The sequence below is a fragment of the Epinephelus fuscoguttatus genome, linkage group LG17 (genome assembly GCF_011397635.1).
Source record: "Epinephelus fuscoguttatus linkage group LG17, E.fuscoguttatus.final_Chr_v1".
Classification (NCBI taxonomy): domain Eukaryota; kingdom Metazoa; phylum Chordata; class Actinopteri; order Perciformes; family Serranidae; genus Epinephelus; species Epinephelus fuscoguttatus.
The window spans coordinates 8988190-9007269 of NC_064768.1; the positions used below are offsets into that span (position 1 = coordinate 8988190).

At 38.8% G+C, this 19080-nt stretch overlaps 1 protein-coding gene across 1 annotated transcript; it reads right to left on the reverse strand.

Annotated features, from left to right (window-relative positions):
• Positions 1–4583: 4583 nt before the first annotated feature.
• On the reverse strand, positions 4584–10527 carry LOC125905203 (zinc finger and SCAN domain-containing protein 12-like). Its single transcript, XM_049603097.1, has 2 exons — positions 10036–10527; positions 4584–5356 (listed from the first exon to the last, which is right to left on the reverse strand). The coding sequence occupies exons 1-2, from the start codon at positions 10226–10228 to the stop codon at positions 4584–4586; spliced, it is 966 nt and encodes a 321-aa protein (XP_049459054.1). The 5' UTR covers positions 10229–10527.
• Between the last annotated feature and the right edge of the window lie 8553 nt (positions 10528–19080).

Here is a 19080-nt window from a genome sequence, read left to right on the forward strand (position 1 = left end):
AGGTGTCCGTCCCATACCGTCCGTCCGTTCCTTTGGCGCAGTGCATGATGGGGTGTATTGCTTGGTGAGCGACACTACTTGTCACAGTGCACTGTGGGATACTTGAGTCCACTATAGGGCACAGAAACTGCTTCTGCATGAGGCCCAGAAAAATTTGCAAAAATTGTCCAACATCTTGACTTGATGTATTTTTTGCAACAAAAAAAAAATATTAAAAAAAAACCATGCTCCTCCTAATATGAATAGCTAGACTATGAATAATAGGACTGTTCTTTATTTATCAGTGGAAGGGGGTGAATGGGGTCTGACTTTATTTGTTCATTTATTTCTTGACCTTCCCTGCTACAGATATTTTTCCTTATGCCTCCCTGAGTGACTTGTGCAAAATACATGACCCTCCCTCTACTATAAATTAGATATTGAATTTTAGATCGATAGAAAAGATAATCCACAGACTTTGTTGTGCGCAGTTTTATTTACAAACTATTTTCTAAGGACCAAACTACATCTGCCGACCCTATCATTGCACAGAAGGAAGAGTGGGATTAACAGCTCGGTGTCAGACATTAGCCGCTGCAGCGGGGCTTCTTCTCCCAAATGGCAAACAATGATGAGATCACACTGTGCTGTGTTAGCTCATACTAACCAGGCAGAGAGATGAGAGTGACTCACGGGGATGGTCCTTCAACTCTACATCGAAAGGTAAATGGACCTGCACTTGTATAGTGCCTTTCTAGTCATCTGACCACTCAAAGCACTTTTTACACTACTGAGTCACATTCACCCATTCACACACACATTCACATAGTGGTGGCCGAGGCTACCATACTGAGTCACATTCACCCATTCACACACACCATACATTACATTACCTTACTCAGTTTTTAACACACTCACACACCGATGGAACAGCCATCAGGAGCAATTTGGGATTCAATATCTTGCTCAAGGATACTTCAACATGCAGACTGGAGGAGGAGGGGATTGAACCAATGATCTTCCCATTCGTGGATGACCCGCTCTACATATGCCACTTTATGGGGCCGCATCAACAGCTGATTGTCAGTGATCAGCTGCCGATACCCCTACCATCAGATATAAGCTACATTCAAATTCTGCAAGAAGCACTGAATGTTCATAGTAATAAGCTCAGAATCTCTGACAGCATCACAACTATTTTTGCAATTTTCACTTGCCGACACAATTTAATTGCAAAAAAAAAAAAAAAAAGCCTATAAACATCTCAGGCCTATAAATCCGGTATTTCAGACCGCAACAATCCAAAAAACAGCCAGTGAAATCCTGGAGTGACTAAATAGCACAAGGGAATAGCAAAAGGGAAAAATATGCATTTTTAATTTTGGGGTGAACTGTCTCTTTAAATCTCAACACATCTTAATTGAATCGTAGGTGCTATATCGTAGGCAACTGTTCTCCACCCTCCCAGAGATATTGTAACATTATTAAAAAAAAGCTTCTTCAGTTCTTAGTTGAAGGATGCAGTACGAGCCCTATTTCCAATGAAGCAAAGAAAAAAGTTAGTAAGCAGCTTTAACTTTCTGTCAGGAGTCATAAACTGAACTTTGGAGAAATGTAATGGGTCTTTTCACATTAATCAATCTATTCCTATACCTTGTCAAAATGTACGATAGTTTTACTTTTTCAAACTATGGCATTATTGCTAAGTAAATCTATTGTTAAATTCAATACAACATTGATTATCAGGCACAGTCTGTTTTCTCCCACCATTTTAGTTCATTCTTAGTAACTATTGTACTTATCTATTATTATTATTATTATTTATTCTATTGTTACTTTAGGCACTAGTCTTTGCTGTGGTCCTTGAAAACACGTCTTATCTTGTATATTTCAATATTTTGCCAGATATTCAACACTCACCCTGACCGGGAACCCACTTGTTGTTCTGGTTGTTACTGTATTTAGTGTATCTGTAATCTGAAGCATCCTCTGGCACAAGAATTTCCTTAGGGATAAATAAAGGTCTATCGAATTGGAAAAGGTCAAGTAGAATCTTCCACTGTCTACACGTACTTAAGTGAGGCACTACTGCCACCTGGTGGACATCTGGGGAAGTGATCAAAGTACTTGAAGCTTTTGAATTAAAACAACTATAAATAACACAACCTTAAATATAACATTAAAAATGTGAATTTTAAGCAGTACCTTTTGTAGAGAGGGTTAATTGGGTTTTATTTGAGCAACTGTAAGTTGTGAAAATTGATTTAATTTGGTTCCCCCAGAGTGCTCAGACTCCAAATATGCCCGCCACAGTAAGTAAAACCACCTCCCATGCCACTTGTTTTTCAAAATAAAAGCAATCAAACTTTTATTTGCATTGGCCCCGTGTCTCTCATATTGGACAGAATGGCCCCTGTGAACATTAATACATAATACAGTATATTATTATTAGACTATTATTACTGAGACCTTAAGGGTCTCATATTAAGTTCATATTCAGTTTCATACTTTTATTTGGGTTCCTACTGAACATGCTTACATACTTTATTGTTCAAAAACCTCTTTTTTTTCATACCGTGTGCCTGAATATACCTGCGACCACCCTCTATCTTTATAGATGGAATCACAATGTTTATTTAAAATAACCTTCAGGTAAAAATCCTCAATCATTTACATTAAAATCAAATGGTGCTGAGTAGTGATGGCCATATGAAGCCTCATGAAGTATTTTCTTTATTTTATGAGCCTACTAGATGGCACTTTTTGTTCAACAAAAGGTTGAAAGCACACTGAATTGCCATTCTTTGAGCCTCTCTCTACAAACCAAGAGTGCCATCTAGTGGGCTCACAAAATAAAGAAAATTCTTCATGAAGCTTCATTTGGCCATCACTAGTGCTGAACAGACACTGCCTCAATTAATTTGTTTTTTTACCACCTAAAAAAGCCCTCCAAAAAGTATTGTATTTCCCATAATAATTGTATCATTTGAGAACAACTGGAAATGTGACAGTATTCAATTTGCTTTAATATTAATTCACTGAGCCCACTTAAAATCACATTTAGGTAATTTGTTAGAGACCTTCATGATGATGTATTTGCACGTCCACTTCAAAGAACCCTGTCCTTCTGTTAGACAAATCTGAATTCACACTTATTTTCACTTTTCTCTGATCTTTGCTTTATCTGTGAAATACTTAATATTTTTTACTCTGTAGGCCTTGAACATATTTGGTGGACAAAAATTCATATCAGTATTTTCAGGCTGAATGGCAACACACAATGTATATCTCGGTATTTTCTACAAAATCCATTAAGTGGAGTTGTGCTGCTACCCCTCTCCCCTGGGATCTCTGCAAGGGATGTGAGGACTCTAAAACTTCACCTGAGCCTCCCTTGGCATATGAGTGAGTAGATAATGGCTGAATTTTCATTTTTGGGTACTGAGAGCTGAACACACAGAGACTTTTAAAAATGCCTGGTCTCCAGCAGACAGAGGTGAGTACTGTCTCGCAACGTACACAGGAGAAGTGGTGTCGTTGGGGGCTGTCTGCGGTTGGCGAGATGTCCCGACTACCCACTTGAGGGCGGGCAGCTCAGCTTTTGGATCTACTCCAGAGAAGATCCATTTCTGGGGTAGTCTAAACTGATAATGGAATCGCAAATCGGCACGGCATGCCTTTAAGTTTTGAAGGAATGAAGTTAGTAAAACATTCTTTCATTTTATAGTTACAGTCTACTCATAGAAGTCTCAATGGTATGAACAGTGGTTCCACAAGCTTCAGATCCAGCCACAACTCAGCCCTGAGCAGCGTGACTGTCTGTTATTGACCAGTCAATTACCTGCGGTGTTCACAGCTCCCCCTTTTAGTATGTGCTAGGTACCCCAACAGAGAGGTGGCCAAAAATGGGGATGATACGGAACAGTACTGTACCATACTGCTTGAAAACGTGGGTTGATGCACACTGTTATGCCTAATGTAACTTGTCCCTATGTCAATATAAACGGTGTTGTCTAAATCTGTATCTTGCTTGAAAATATATCGATATAGTGTACAAAATCATTACATCGCCAGGCCCTAGTGAAACTGCTAAAAAGCTCAGACATCTAACACGACTGCTTAATAGTAAGTGGTCACATGACAGTAAGACTCAGAAAACCAATTTTAATCAATTAATACATGTAATGCCAGAAAGCAATCACCTCACACCCAAACATCTGACAGTTTTTAGCTAATCATTGACTGAAAAAAAGCCTTGTCCACAGTACTTTGATCCTGCTGAAAAGCAGTGGCTCATCAAGCGTCTCTGCAGCTTCATTTATTTCTGCTCTTGACTGCACACTTGTGATTTTTGACATATTCGAGCCTGGTGAAGCTTTTCTCGCACACACTGCAACTAAATGGTTTCTCCCCTGTGTGGACAATTGAGTGTCTTCTCAGATCTCCATTTTGTGCAAATTTTTTATCACAAACTAAGCAACTAAATGGTTTCTCCCCTGTGTGGAGAGTCAAGTGTCGTTTCAGATTTCTATGGTCTGTGAACATTTTCTTACAAATTGAACAAGTAAACTGTTTATCCTCTGTGTGGACAGGCAAGTGTTGACTCAAAGTTTCCTTCTGTGCAAATGTTTAACTATTAAGGCAGCCTTAATAAGTAGTGACCTTTGTGTGAACCCTTTACCACAAATTGAACAACTAAATGGTTTCTCCCCTGTGTGGATAATCGAGTGTCGTATCAAATGTCCCTTCTGAGTGAATTTTTTACAACAAACTGAACAACTAAATGGTTTCTCTCCAGTATGGATTTTGATGTGTTTAACCAAATTGCTATTGGTACGTTTCTGCAGATGACCCTTACCGCCAGAGCTTCTAGTACATTTAGAGGAGCTAACTGATGTTTTTCCAGTATTACATTCCACATCACTTCTAGATACTTCATTGTTTTGCAGAGGGTTTAAATGTGACTGATGTTGTTTAGTCTCCTCCCAATCTCTACTGTCATCAGTCTCAGATTCAGAGGAGTGTAAAGTCTTGTCATGAATAGCTGGCTGTTGCAGAGGACTATCTGGGCTTGATTTCCCGGCTGGTACTGGTCCTCCACAGCCCTCTCCATCAGCTCCTGTTTTTAACTGCTCTGCCTCTCTGTTCTCCTCAGTTTGGCTTTCATGAAGCTGTGAGGACTGAGCTTTCTCCTCATCATCATCTTCACTCTTCACAGGGAATGTCAACTTGATATCAGCCTCCTCCAGTCCTTGAAGCTGCTCTCCCTCCTGTTCTTCTTTAATGTGTGGGGTCTCTGGCTCCTGACTCAGGCTCCCCTCTTGCTGCTCAGTAGGACCCTCTTCTTTCACCACCGAGAGCAACAGCTGCTGGGCATCTGTGGAGAGTAATTGAATACATACACACATCTTAGAAAAAAATCACTTCATGTTAACACTTTAACTACTGATATTACTTCTTTCTGAAACCTGGGGAGAAATGTTGCACATTTTATAACAAATTTGGACATCATTCAAACCAAAACAAACTTCAAACTGCTATGTAATTTACTTGGCTGTGAGATAAGGGTATTTCATATCATATTGTTCACAATAAAACCGGTATCATTTTTAACACCAATATAACTGAAAATGTGAATCCACACCTGAGTAAATTTAAAAAGAAATCCACATTCTCACCACCAGGCACTCCTAATCCGACTATAGCCACCTTTAGTAAATTAGTGGAAAGCGAAATTGCGTCTGTAATTAAGTGTAATCCTGTATCTAAGTTTTCTAATGTTAGTTTTTTAGAGAGGAAAGCCCTGAAAGAATTACAGTCTAACCCAAAAATTGTCATTAAAAAGTCAGATAAAAGGAGGTGCCATAGTGCTGTTAAATGCCACTGATTATGTTGCAGAGGCTGAGAGACAATTGACTAATGATGCTTTTTATAAGCCACTATCTAACCCCATCGGACAGTTTACTGCTGATCGAGACAGAATCATAAATAGAGCCTTAGAAATGAAGTGGATTACTAAAGCTCAATATGAGTATTTAAGAGTAGAGCACCTTGTTACTCCTACATTTTATTTACTCCCTAAAATCCATAAAAGTTTGGAGAATCCACCAGGAAGGCATATTGTTGCAGGGAATAATTCTTTATCTGAACCACTGAGTAAGTTTGTTGATCACTTCATTAAGGTTATGAAATAAAAACAGGAGGACTGTCCACACTAGTGATGTCTTGAAATTATTGTCTAGTTTGGAAGTGCCTAAAGATTCATTTTTGGTAACTCTCGATGTGGAAAGCCTATATACTAACATTCCACATATAGGTGGTCTTGAAGCTATGCAACATTTTTTAGAATTGGAAGAAGATTTGCAAGTTGAATTTTTAATGACTCTTACAGAATTTATTTTGAGTTGTAATTATTTCAACTTCAATAAAAACTACTACTTGCAGATTCAAGGGACAAGCATGGGCTCCCCCTTCGCCCCTAATTATGCTAAATTATTTATGGGGCTGTGGGAGAAGAAGTATATATTCATCAATAACCCCTTTTTTGGAAAACATTTTGTTTTATAAGAGATACACTGACGATGTGATTTTGTGTTTTACATCTAATGAGGAGGATCTTCATGGGTTTTGCGACTATATTAATCATACTTATCCTGCGCTGAGATTTACTATGGAATATAGTCAAGAGAAAATTCATTTCTTGGGTTTGTTGATATCTAAAAATGAAAGTGGAAAACTTGATACCTAATACCTAATAAAGATACTGATACAAATGTTATCCTACATGCTGAAAGTTACCATCCTAAGAAAATGATAAACAACATTCCTTATGGACAATTTGTAAGGTTAAAACGTATATGCAATAAAGATAATGATTTTGATGTTAAAGCAAGACAAATGAAGACAAATGAATCCCCTATTTTTTTTTTTTTCATTGATACAGCCATCAACAAATATAAAGCTCTCCCGTGTAGTACCTCGCCATAGGATAGTCACTTCATGTTGCCTGTGCGGGTTGCATATTGTGGAGAACATTTTTAATAATGATGACCGGAGGTGACTCAGGAAACATCTGGCTAAGCACATCATCACTTTCAATAAGGCCCCAATTTTTCTTATACACTGGAGTGTACTTAAATGTGACCCCGCTTTGCAGCATATCTCTGCCTCCATGCCAAGGTTCTGCTACAAAAGAGGTAGAAACATATGTGACTCTATTGTTACATCAATGTATAAAGAACCTGACATGAAAACTAACTGGCTTCCTAAGGAAGTATACGGTAATTATAGGTGTGGCAGATGCACCCATTGTTCTAACACGTATGACACCAAAGAGTTCTGTCATCCTCATACAGGAAAGAAGTATAAATTCAAAGAGTTCATTAATTGTATTTCTACACATGTGGTGTATATGCTCAAATGTCCATGAGGCGTTATATATGTGGGCCAAACCAAACGTAAACTCAAATTGAGAATAGCTGAACACAAAGCAGCTATAAGAAATGAAAATATGGACTATGCTATTGCAAGACACTACAAGGAAAGAAATCATGGTTCGGCCGCCTCTCTTAAATTTATAGGTATTGAGAGTTAATCCCAATCCTAGAGGTGGTAACATCATTAACCAGCTATTGAAGAGAGAAGCCTCCAGAGCCTGGATGCACACCCTTAACTCTTTAGAGCCACATGGACTAAATGAGACATTAGACTTAAGTCCATTTTTGTAAGTTTACTATATGTCTAACTTTTCTCTGCTTCTGTGTCTGCAGGTAATGTATAGGGAAAGTTGAGCCGAGTTGTGCTTTCGTAACCCTGTTCCTTTCCTCTCCCTGTGTAGACAGGAATGCTTGAGTAGATATTGTAGATTGTGGTATAACCTTTGTAACTTCTGGAGTATCTCCTCTTTTGTTTATATCTCTTACATTGGCCCACTTGTTTTTGATATACTTCTAAAAAAATCTGACTATTTGACTATTTATACTGTACTCACTCTCCCCTGTTTATATGAGTTGGTACAGCCAGATCATGTATTTTGCATTTATATCTCATTATTGCAATGGGTCTTAATAAGTATGTAAATAAATAAAAAAAATAAATAAATGAATCTTCCTTTTTAATCTATACTATTTATATTGTTCACACTCTACCTCGAAATTAGAGTTGAGACTTGTCAGATGATGAACTGTGCAATTGTAAAGTATTTTCTTGTATCACTGTTTTGATACCTATTTCTATTTAGTATGTACTCTCCCTTTAATATTACAGCTAGGTTATGTATTTTGTATTTGTTTCTCACTGACTGATTGATTGATTGATTGATTGTCTGGTTTTTACTTGCCCTGACTATTTAAGCACACACCTGATGACAATCAAGAGCGAATCTGATGAAGCAACATGCGAAACGCGTTGTTCGCTCCTTTTGTTTTTAAACATTTTTGAATAAACTCTGTGTCAATCCTGATATTCTAGTGTGCGCTGGAGATTTTTGAACTTTTGACTGAGAATTTTCCTGGTTGACCAATAGTCATCATTTAGGTCCATTAGTCAACTAGTTGCCCGCATGTTTATGATATTAATGTAATTATTAAATGATATATTTTGGGCAGGGCAACACAATGGTTTGAGTTGAAGGTGCGAGAAAGAATAGTATCAGTAACATTGTTAACACTGTGCTACATTACAGAGAAATACAAAACCATACTAATGAACCTTCATTAATATAGGCCTATATTTTATCTACAAGTGCACGTCACACACTGAGCGAGCCGCCTGTTAATGACGCTGTTGGCAAAGCAGTAATGATTGTGCTAAGTGGCTCATGGATGTAGCATGTAGCTACTTCCATGTGTCAGATGATACGTCATGTTTGTCGTCGACGAATGAGTTTACATATCACCTTGGGTTCGTCCTTCAGTTTCTCAAAATGATTCCACACCTTGGATTTCCTGCCCGACATGTTATTAACTAGCCTGTGGAATAACCGCAGGTACCAGCCCTGGAAATTAGGGGTCGTGCACATGCTGCATCTTAAACCGCCTGGAAATACCCAAGGTTGGGCACTGGGTGCTACTTAAAACTGCTGTAAAATGGGCTGTGCGAAACAATGGTGCCTGAGGTTGCTAAGCAACCTTAACAAGCATTGTATAGCCTATTTACCTGAAATACTGAGTGCAAAGCTGATCTTCTTCCAGGCGCTGTTTATAAGTGTGTAGGCCTAAAATGATCAACTTTTCCATATTTATCAGACTGATTATTTACTGAAGAAAGGAAAGATCATCTGATGGCTGTGATTGGTTTGCAACGTGACTTCTGTCTGACTGCTGAGGGTGGCCTCTTTCTGATTCTGCCCTTTCAAATTAAACTCCCACATAGTCCAGTCATAAAGGTTTTGATTTATTTTGAGTTTCAGGTTCTAAATGACCAGTGAAATCTTGACTCGTAACCTTTCTGGTCGACTAACATTTGGTCAACTATTAAGGGGCAGCCTTAATAAGTAGTGATGGCCAAATGAAGCCTCATGAAGCATTTTCTTTATTTTGTGAGCCCACTAGATGGCGCTCTTGGTTTGTAGAGAGAGGCTCAAAGAATGACAATTCAGCGTGCTTTTAACCTTTTGAAGAAAAAGTGCCATCTAGTGGGCTCATGAAATAAAGAAAATGCTTCATGAGGCTTCATTTGGCCATCACTACTAATAAGTACATTTTTACTTTTTATTCCTCACTTGTATTGGCGATGTAAAATTATGTTTCCCATACCAATAAACCCCCAGCGCATTGAACAGAATTAAACCCCACCTTAATAAAAGGCAGTGCGCCTGCGCAATAAACGCAATGTTCAACGCACCACCATTCCTGTCGGATTGTAGGGGCTGGACGCAGGTCTGCTCAGTAAGACTGTCACTATCACACAGTGACAAGTGCGTGTGACTGCACGTCACTCATTTGCGCCCAGCGCAGTTACGGTGGCTGCTGCACCAGCCGGATGCAGCGACTCGTTTGGACTGATGTCAGTATAAACCGAGTGTGAAGTACTAAGTATAAAGTAAAATGACCAAACCTGCTCTGTGTAACCGAAGCTGAGGGTTTAAAACAGCATCCAGGAGTTTCTGCTGCCGCTCGTTCTCCTCTTTTGATCGAGAAAGTTCCTCTTCATACTCTGCTATCGTTCTGTCAAACAGCCCAAATATCTCTTCAGCAGCCGCGGTTAGTCGCTGCTTCACCAACTCTCTCAGCACCTGGACGTTAGACATTTTAACAAAATGTCAGAATTTTTTTCTCCACCCAAACTATGCAGACTAGCGCCGTATTGCAAACTTCCGTCCCTCCAATGGCTCACTGACGTTACTGCTGGAGTTCACAGATACTTTCTCCACACAGCAAAAGTACTCTGATGCATCTGGACCGTCAGGCGCCATGTTGCTCAAAGAAAAACATCAGGTTTTTCACCCAGTTGGTTGGTTAACTTAGAAAGTAAAAGTCCTTATGCTTGTGAAAAATAAGATGTCCCTATTCCCCTTTATATTCTTATTTCTTCCACTTCTTCTTCTTCTTCTTCTTCTTCTTGGTGTTTTATGGCGGTTGGCAAACAACGTCATGGCGCATTACCGCCCCCAACTGGTGTGGAATGTGGATAGGGAATCTAACATAAATGTATTAATTCTTATAACTTAAGAAAAAAAATCATTATAAAAAAATTCTAAAGGAAAATTAGACAAATACATAAAACAAAGTTATATTCTTTTTTATCAAATTCGTTCTCCTAATATACTCTAATAGTGCATCATAACATTTCTCATTTGAACTTCTCTGTAAAATATATCTTAAATCCAATCTCAGCTTCATTTCTGTGTGGTTCAAAATTAGTTCCCTTCTCTCAACATCATACTTTAGACAATACCAAATCGTGACCAAATCGTAATCTTGATATAACGGTTTCCTCTCTGCGGGATCTTGCTGTCTTTCTCATCACTCCTACTCATCTTTGATCTTCATATCTGTTTTACTAAAAGGAATTTGTATGTCAATGTGATTATTTCTTGTTGCTTCTCTTGCACACCTGTCAGCTGTTTCATTTCCACTCAGTCCTACATGAGCTGGTATTCATACAAATGTTATACTCAGTCCCATCATTTGAATTCTGAATATTGTTTAGCAAAAAAGAAAAATAGTGAGTGCTGCACTGGGTCAAGATTGTCAGGAGACAAAAAGTCGCTCAGGTGCTCTTCAAAGACAGGGAATGAATTTGCTCACTCCCGCCCGAGCCGCTGCCTTCACCCCCAGCCCCAGATGATAGTAAATTGAAAGTTTCAAAATGTTCAAAAATGCAGTCCAATTTACCGGTTTAGCGGCCGCAAAGCCACGCAATCCTTTGTGAACGTGCTTAAATAAAGGACTTTTAATATTACCACAGAGTGCCTCGGACTTTTCAGTTTGGACTGCATTTTTGAACACTTTTTGAAACTTTCAATTTACTATCAGGACAGTCCTCCTGTTTTTATTTCTGAATATTGTTTGTTTGTTTGTTGTTTGTATTTCCGGTAAAATATCCTTTCTGCTGTCTGAATGTCCATATTTTATGCTGATCAAAGATGAGCTGGAGTCAGAGCATATTACTGTTTTCCAAGGTCTCACCTCTTCAACCCACTGAACTGCTGATAGTAAAGCCATCATCTCCCCTGTATACACAGATAATTTGTCACTGGTTCCCTTGCAACTTTTAATGTTAAACTCTGGAATTATAAATTAAATGCCCATTCTGTTATTTGCACTTTTCCATGCGTCTGTGTATATTTGAATGTAATCATAATAGTTACTTCCTACATAATCTTTTATCAACTGTGGGTGTAAAATGAATCCCCTATTTTTTTTTTTTTTCGCAGTGTGAGGGCCACGCTAGGTTCAGGAGGTATCCATGGCTGTATCACTGAGAGTGGAACTGTTGGATTTTTACTGCTGTTAGGTCGAGTTCTTGTGCTTTTTTCTCTATTGTCCACCCAGAGCTTTTTCTTTCTCTCCTCTCCTTTTCCCAACAAGGCTTCAGTGTGTTTCACAAGATGTCTGTAGAGGAGCGCTTCCAGGACTCAAATTGTTTGCTTGAGGTGCTCTTTGGATGGGACAATCATATATAGCAAAACTCAGGAAACTCCAAGGCACTCTCTTTGGAAAGCTTAAAAAGGCTTTATTGTTATGACTTGGTCATCTTAAACCTTTAAAAACTCTGACACGTTTCGTTATATAAACCTTTGTCAGGGAGTCAAACAATTTTCAAACTGGAAAAGACTTCCTTAAAAGCTTTCAAACCACCAATCAGAGGCCTCCACTTAGCAGAAGCAGGTTTAGGGTTGTAGTACTACACAAAGACCACTAGATGTCCTCCTTCGCACTCAGTAGAGGAGAATTTTCATGACTATATATAAAGGTTACATACAATGCATGCATCACTACAACACATATTAAAGTCAAGGGTATGGTTTACAGGTCGACAAAAAACAACAAGCCAAACGCCATAGAAAAAAAACACAGTTAATCAAAGGAAGACACTAAAATCAAGCTCTTCGTTCAGGCCTGGTTATCTAGTAGCCTGCAGTTTGTCAATGCAGAAACTTTCTCTCTGGTTTAGTTGTTTTTGCCTGTCTCCTTTCCTTAGTGACAGTGCTATATGGTCAATCCCACAGGCCTGTAAGGTGGATGGGTCACTATTATGGTGTTAGTTAAGAGGGTGATTCTCTTGTTGTAGCTGATGTTTGGAAGCACACAAACGGTGCGCACTTTATGTTCAGCCAGTCTGACCTGCAAAGGTCTCTTTGTTCTTCCTATATAAAACACTTTGCATTCAGGGCATTCCAGTCTATATATAGCAAATACAGTTTTACAGTTTATGAAATGGTTAATGGTAAATTGTTTTTGGGATACAACATCACCAAAGGTTTTGGTCTGTAATACATTTGTACAATGATTGCAGCGTTGACATTTGTAAGACCCCAACCACGTTTGTTGGCCTTCTGGTTTCAAATGGCTCCGGACCAGTTTGTCTGGAATTGTAGGTCATCTCCTGAACAGGCTCTCTGTGCTGCGGCTCAACCTGTATTCTCTTAATTTGTTCTGCCTCTGTACTATATGTAGTGACAAAAATGGGTCTGTCGTTGGCTTAGGTGGGTTTCTTTGTAGAAGTGATGCCCTGTCTACATGTTTGGCCCTGGTATATGATTTCTGGAGAGTTGTGCTTTCGTAACCCTGTTCCTTAAAACGTGACATCATCTCTTGCGCTTTACACTCAAAAGCATTATCTTGGTCACAAATTCTCCTGACTCTCTGGAATTGCTCATAAGGAACAGATTCCTTCAGCCACTTAGGGTGGAAGCTTTTAGCATGCAGAATGGTGTTCCTGTCAGTAGGTTTTTTAAATACTTAAGTGTGTAGGGCACCATGATTGTCTTTAAAGATAGTCAGGTCAAGGAAATTAATACAATCTTTACTATATTCCAAAGACAGTTTAATGTTGGGATTAATGCTATTCAAAAAAGCATGGAAATCTTTCAACTCTGCCTCTGACCCAAACCAAAACAAACAAACATCATCAATGAAACGTCCCCACCAGACAATGTATTTGAAGTAGGCATTCTTTTCCTGGTTCAAGACAAAGTCTTCTTCCCATTTTCCCAGAAACAGACCGGCATACGATGGGCTGCAGCGGTCCCCCATGGCACAACCTTTTATCTGTTTGAAAGTCTTATCCTGGAAGATGTAGATATTATTATTCAATGTCTATTCAGTTAATGACAGTAAGAAATCAGTGGGTGGCGTTTCCGACTCAGGTCTCTTACTCAAAAAATGTGTCAGAGCTGCAAGACCCTGTGTGTGTTCAATGTTAGTGTACAACACTTCTACATCCATAGTGACTAGATATGTGTCAGAGCCAATATTTTGTAGTTGTGTGATCTTATTCAGAACATCTGTGGTGTCTTTGACAAATGCCGGAAGTGAAGGCAAAAAAGGTTTGATAAAATAGTCAATGTACTTAGAGACTGGTTCAGTGATACTGTCATTTCCAGAGATCACAGGTCTCCCTGGAGGGTTCTCAACACACTTATGGATCTTGGGTAGCATGTAGAATGATGCCACTCTTGGGTTTTCATTCCACAAGAAACCAAGTTCAGATTCAAAGATCCAGTCGTTGTCTTTGGCCACATGTAATAGTTGTCTCAGTTACTCTTTAAGAGACTCAGTAGGGTTAAATGTCAGTGCTTGATAAAACTCTGTATTGCTTAACTGACGGAAAGCCTCTTTTACATACATGTCCTTTCTCCAAAGGCATCAGTGTGTCTTGTGTTGGATGGTCTTTATTATGCCCTTTTAAGTTTCCCCAGTAACTTAGAGCTAGCTGTATTCTCCTTAGTTCTAATGACTTTTCTCCCATTTCTACTTGCAATGCAGATGTCAGGGTTGTTCTAACTGTCCTGTACACAATCTTAAAGCCTGATATTGAATATTGTCCAACTTTTTTAAAGATGTATGTGCTGCAGATCCAAATGCAATACTCCCATAATCTAATACAGATCTTATTAGTCCTGTGTAAATGGTCTTTAATGCTGTTTTGTCTGACCCCCATTCACTTCCAAAAAGACATCTCATAACATTTAAAACTGTCTTACACTTGTCAAGAAATTCAAATTGTTTCAGTCTTTCCAGTTCTCGATGATATAATTTCATTTTTATGTTACTGCCAACTCTTTTTCGTGAAAAGAACATTGTCTTTGTTTTCTCTACCATTCCTCTATTTTAACCATGGCCTCTTGTATTTTCTTCACAATAAATTCCACATTCCCACCTTTCTTCCAAATTGCCCCATCATCTGCAAAAAGAGAAAATCCTATCCCCTTCTCCAAATTCAAAAAAACATCATTTATCATGATATAAAATAACAAAGGACTTACTATACTGCCTTGAGGCATTTCATTTTCTACAACAATTTTTTTTTGAAAGACTCTTAGGCTACCTATCCTTACTTGGATTGACCTTGAAAATAAAAAGTCCTTGATCCACCTATACATCGGGCCAGTGACCCCCAATTTACTCAATTTAATTAATAATCCCTCTTTCCACATCATATCATTTGCTTTTTCTATAACAAAAAAGACAGCCACTACATGTTCCCTATTAATTGGTGCTTTCCTTATTTCATGTTTCAGATATAAAGCTGGGTCCATGGTATTTCTTCCTTTCCTAAATCCACTCTGATATCTTGCTACATACCCTTTGCTTGTTAATCTTCCATTTATCCAAATTTTAAGAGAAAACGCACACCAAATACTCTTGAGGTGCTGATCACTGGAGGAAGATCAGTTGAAGAAAAAAAGTGCACACTCTGGCTCCATATGCAGTTTATTTAAATCAACGTTTCGGCTACATGGCCTTCTTCAAGATCTTTCATTTATCGTCATCTCCATTACATTGCAAACATTAGATGTTAGGGCAATAGGCCTACAATTTCCTGGGTTTGCACTGTCTTTTCCTGGTTTAGGTATTGGCACAACCACTGCTTCTTTCCATATCTGTAGTAATTTTTCCCTTCTCCCACACTTTGTTATATAACTCAAATAAGATATTTTTAGATGATTCACTGAGCTGATTTATCATAATGTAACATATCTGATCTTTTCCTGGTGCTGACATCTTAGTTTTCCTGAGAGCAAGATTCAGTTCTGCCATTGTACATTTAACCCTTTTATGGCCGAAGGTGTTAAAAGGTGATTTCTGCCTAAATAGACATATCCAAAATAAATCAACATTAGCTCCACAATTATCAGGTCTGTATGCATAATCTTGGTCTCTATGTAAAGTAAGACCTCAGAGAATGTACTCCCAGTGTCAGTAACATTGTGGCAGTTACTATGCCTGAGTAAATTATGATAAACCAAAGGAGAAATCACATTTTTTATCCTCGCCTAAAATATATTCTGAATTGGACAGTGTATTACACCACGATAACAATGTTCCCATGCAAAGAGATGCCACTGAATTCATTAATCAATTCCTTGACTACAACTGCACCAAAATAGACATAAACACTTCAAACACATATATTCTACAAAAGGTTTTAGTAAGGATTTGACCAGGCGGACTTCCCATTTGGGCACTTGGATAAGCAAAAGTAGCCAAAGTGTGCCAAATGTGTTCTTTACCTCTTGAAAGGGAATCTGACTACAAAATAATACTGATGTCCATCAGGAGGGTTTGCACACAATGCAGCCTTTGACCATGACATTTACCATCTGCATCTTCAAAATCTACCATTGTGCACAGTATAAAATCAATAAAATAAAATAAAAAACAATGAAATGGTATCCTTTTGTCTCCAAATGGAGGGTTTTTATTATAAAAATGAATTATGAAATAAAAACTATATGTACATAAAACTGTATAAAATGACTATTTTTTTTTATTATTATAACAATGAATCATGAAATAAAAACTGCTGTTGTCTGATGAATCCTTAACATCTACGTCACTCCTGCTCAAAATCTCCTCCAGACCTTCTAATGCAGCATATTTATGCCGCTGCTGCTCCCCAGACATTGTAAAAGTATTTTAAAAGTATTAAAATACAAAAACAAAAGGAAAAACTGCTGTAAAATGGGCTGTGCGAAACAATGGCGTGCAATGAATTGTTTCGATCACCGGCGCTGCAGTTGCTCTCCACCGACTGCACCGCCTGGCTCTCACCTGATCTAACAGCTGATTGGTTGGATGTCAACTCAACAATATGAGGTTTTAGATAAACTGTTAATTTTTGGTGAATTTCAGATATACACATTTTATTTGTCTGATTTGAAGGTTTATTCTGTTAACAGAAAACATGTGTGAGTGATGGTGAAGTTATTTGGTTGCAGACTAAATGCATTTATCATAAACTATACAGAGTTTACTGTATATTTACATTGGACTGTTTTAATTATTGAAGCATATAGCATCACAGAGACTGGTGGTCTGAGCGATTTGAGGATTCTTGAAATAACATCTGTACAGATGTGAAGCCCTGACTGTATCTGACTGATCTTTAATGAAAGCTGTTGTTTTTTTCCTCTGAAAATATGAACCTTATAGTCAGACACAATTTATTTAGCCTCTGTAGCTGAGGGGACAGGTCAAACTGATATGATGCTGATTTACATAACAATTCATGTAAAATGGAGGTTAAACCATGAACGTAAATGACAGATCACCTGTAAAGCATTTTAATAAATGAATCTATCATATTTAAAGCAATAGGAGACTGAGAACAAACTTGTATATAAGTATATATACCTGTATATATATGACCATATGACAAGTGCGTGTGACTGCACGTCACTCATTTGCGTCCAGCGCAGTTACCGGTGGCTGCTGCACCAGCCGGATGCAGCTTTCTGCTGTAAATACCGTTAACAGCCTGTAACACAAATAACGTTAATGAGATCACCATGGATATTCAAAAATGCCTGGTTCAAGCAAAACACGACCAGCAACAAGTCAGACAACGGTAACAATGGTGAGACAGACTCAACCTCGACGTGAAGTTAGCCTAGCTGCTGGCAAGCAAGCGGCAGCCTCGTCTTGCTCACTCCCGCCCGAGCCGCTGCCTTCACCCCCAGCCCCAGAGCTGGCACCTGGCTCATCCAAAGCACTGCCACCCAGTAAAAAAAAAATAAATAAATAAAAAAAAATATATATATAATAATAATAATAATGGGCGACACGGTGATGTGGTGGTTAGCACTCTCGCCTCACAGCAAGAGGGTTGCTGGTTCAATCCCGGGCGTGGGAGCCCTTCTGTGTGGAGTTTGCATGTTCTCCCCGTGTCAGCGTGGGTTCTCTCCGGGCACTCCGGCTTCCTCCCACAGTCCAAAGACATGCAGATTGGGGACTAGGTTAATTGATAACTCTAAATTGTCCGTAGGTGTGAATGTGAGTGTGAATGGTTGTTTGTCTCTATGTGTCAGCCCTGCGATAGTCTGGTGACCTGTCCAGAGTGTACCCTGCCTCTCGCCCGATGTCAGCTGGGATAGGCTCCAGCCCCCCCGCGACCCTGAAGAGGATGAAGCGGTTAGAAGATGAATGAATGAATGAATGACCTCAATTTTTGCGCCAAATATATGCACATTACCTCATTTAAATACATGAAAATAACACCAGAGCACCGATGGTATATGTTTGCTCCATTTTTACCGGTTTAGCGGCCGCAAAAGCCACGCAATCCTTTTGTGAACTCAGCCCTGAGTGTTGATCCTTTCTCTAGAGCACAAACTTCTTGTGTTTATTTGAATTGTATTTTTGTATGTTTATTTACTATTTTTACATCTTGCCTGTTGTAACTTTTCAGTTATGCAAGATGGACTACTGCAAGACACAACAGCACTTCAAGTTTTGTATGGGCAATTATCCTGCCTCAGCTATGTAAAACATTTGCGTAATGTGAAAGAATCTAAAATAAACTGGATAGTGAAAATGGAATGAAAAGTGATGTGCAGAAATGTATTTTAATGGTGCAAATAAATCAGTACAGTACTTTTGTCTTCGCCAGTGTACATACAGGGGACATTGCACTGAAGCTTTCAATAACTGAAGTATCCGAAATATATAAGTAAGAATAAAAAGCTACATATTTATCGAAAGAATGTAAAGAGTGATCCTGGCATCTACACAGAAACCATAGTTGATAAGTTGTTTCACTCATTTCCATCATCCTCCCTGGGGCAGCCATGAAGATGTTCTTCACAGTGATGCTCAGACCTTATGCGCAGATTGTGTAGTGTGCATGCTGCAACTATTAGTTTTATCAATATGTCAAGTCTACTATTTTGCATGTCTCGCATGCCTCGCCAAACACATTTCATTCGGCCAAAGCAATTCTCCACTACAATTATACCACAGGAAACAGTTGCACTGTGGTGTAACTGGGCAGCTGTCTCTTAGAGGGCGTATGATGAAAGGTTGGCCTATGTACCTAGCTGTCACCCAGCAGCTTGTTGGTCCCCATTTTCTCAGGCCATATGGAGAAGAAGGTGGAGGTTCTCAGCATACTGGCATTCATGACCCCTTTAACTGAGCATCTAATTGAGAGTCT

What these genes read in the sequence shown, in the direction of transcription:
- LOC125905203 (XM_049603097.1), bottom strand. Translation starts at nt 10,228, where the DNA reads ATGTCTAACGTCCAGGTGCTGAGAGAGTTGGTGAAGCAGCGACTAACC. An exon ending in GCTTCGGTTACACAGAGCAG is followed by an intron (nt 5,357 to 10,035) that starts GTTTGGTCATTT and finishes TACTCTCCACAG; the next exon opens with ATGCCCAGCAGCTGTTGCTC.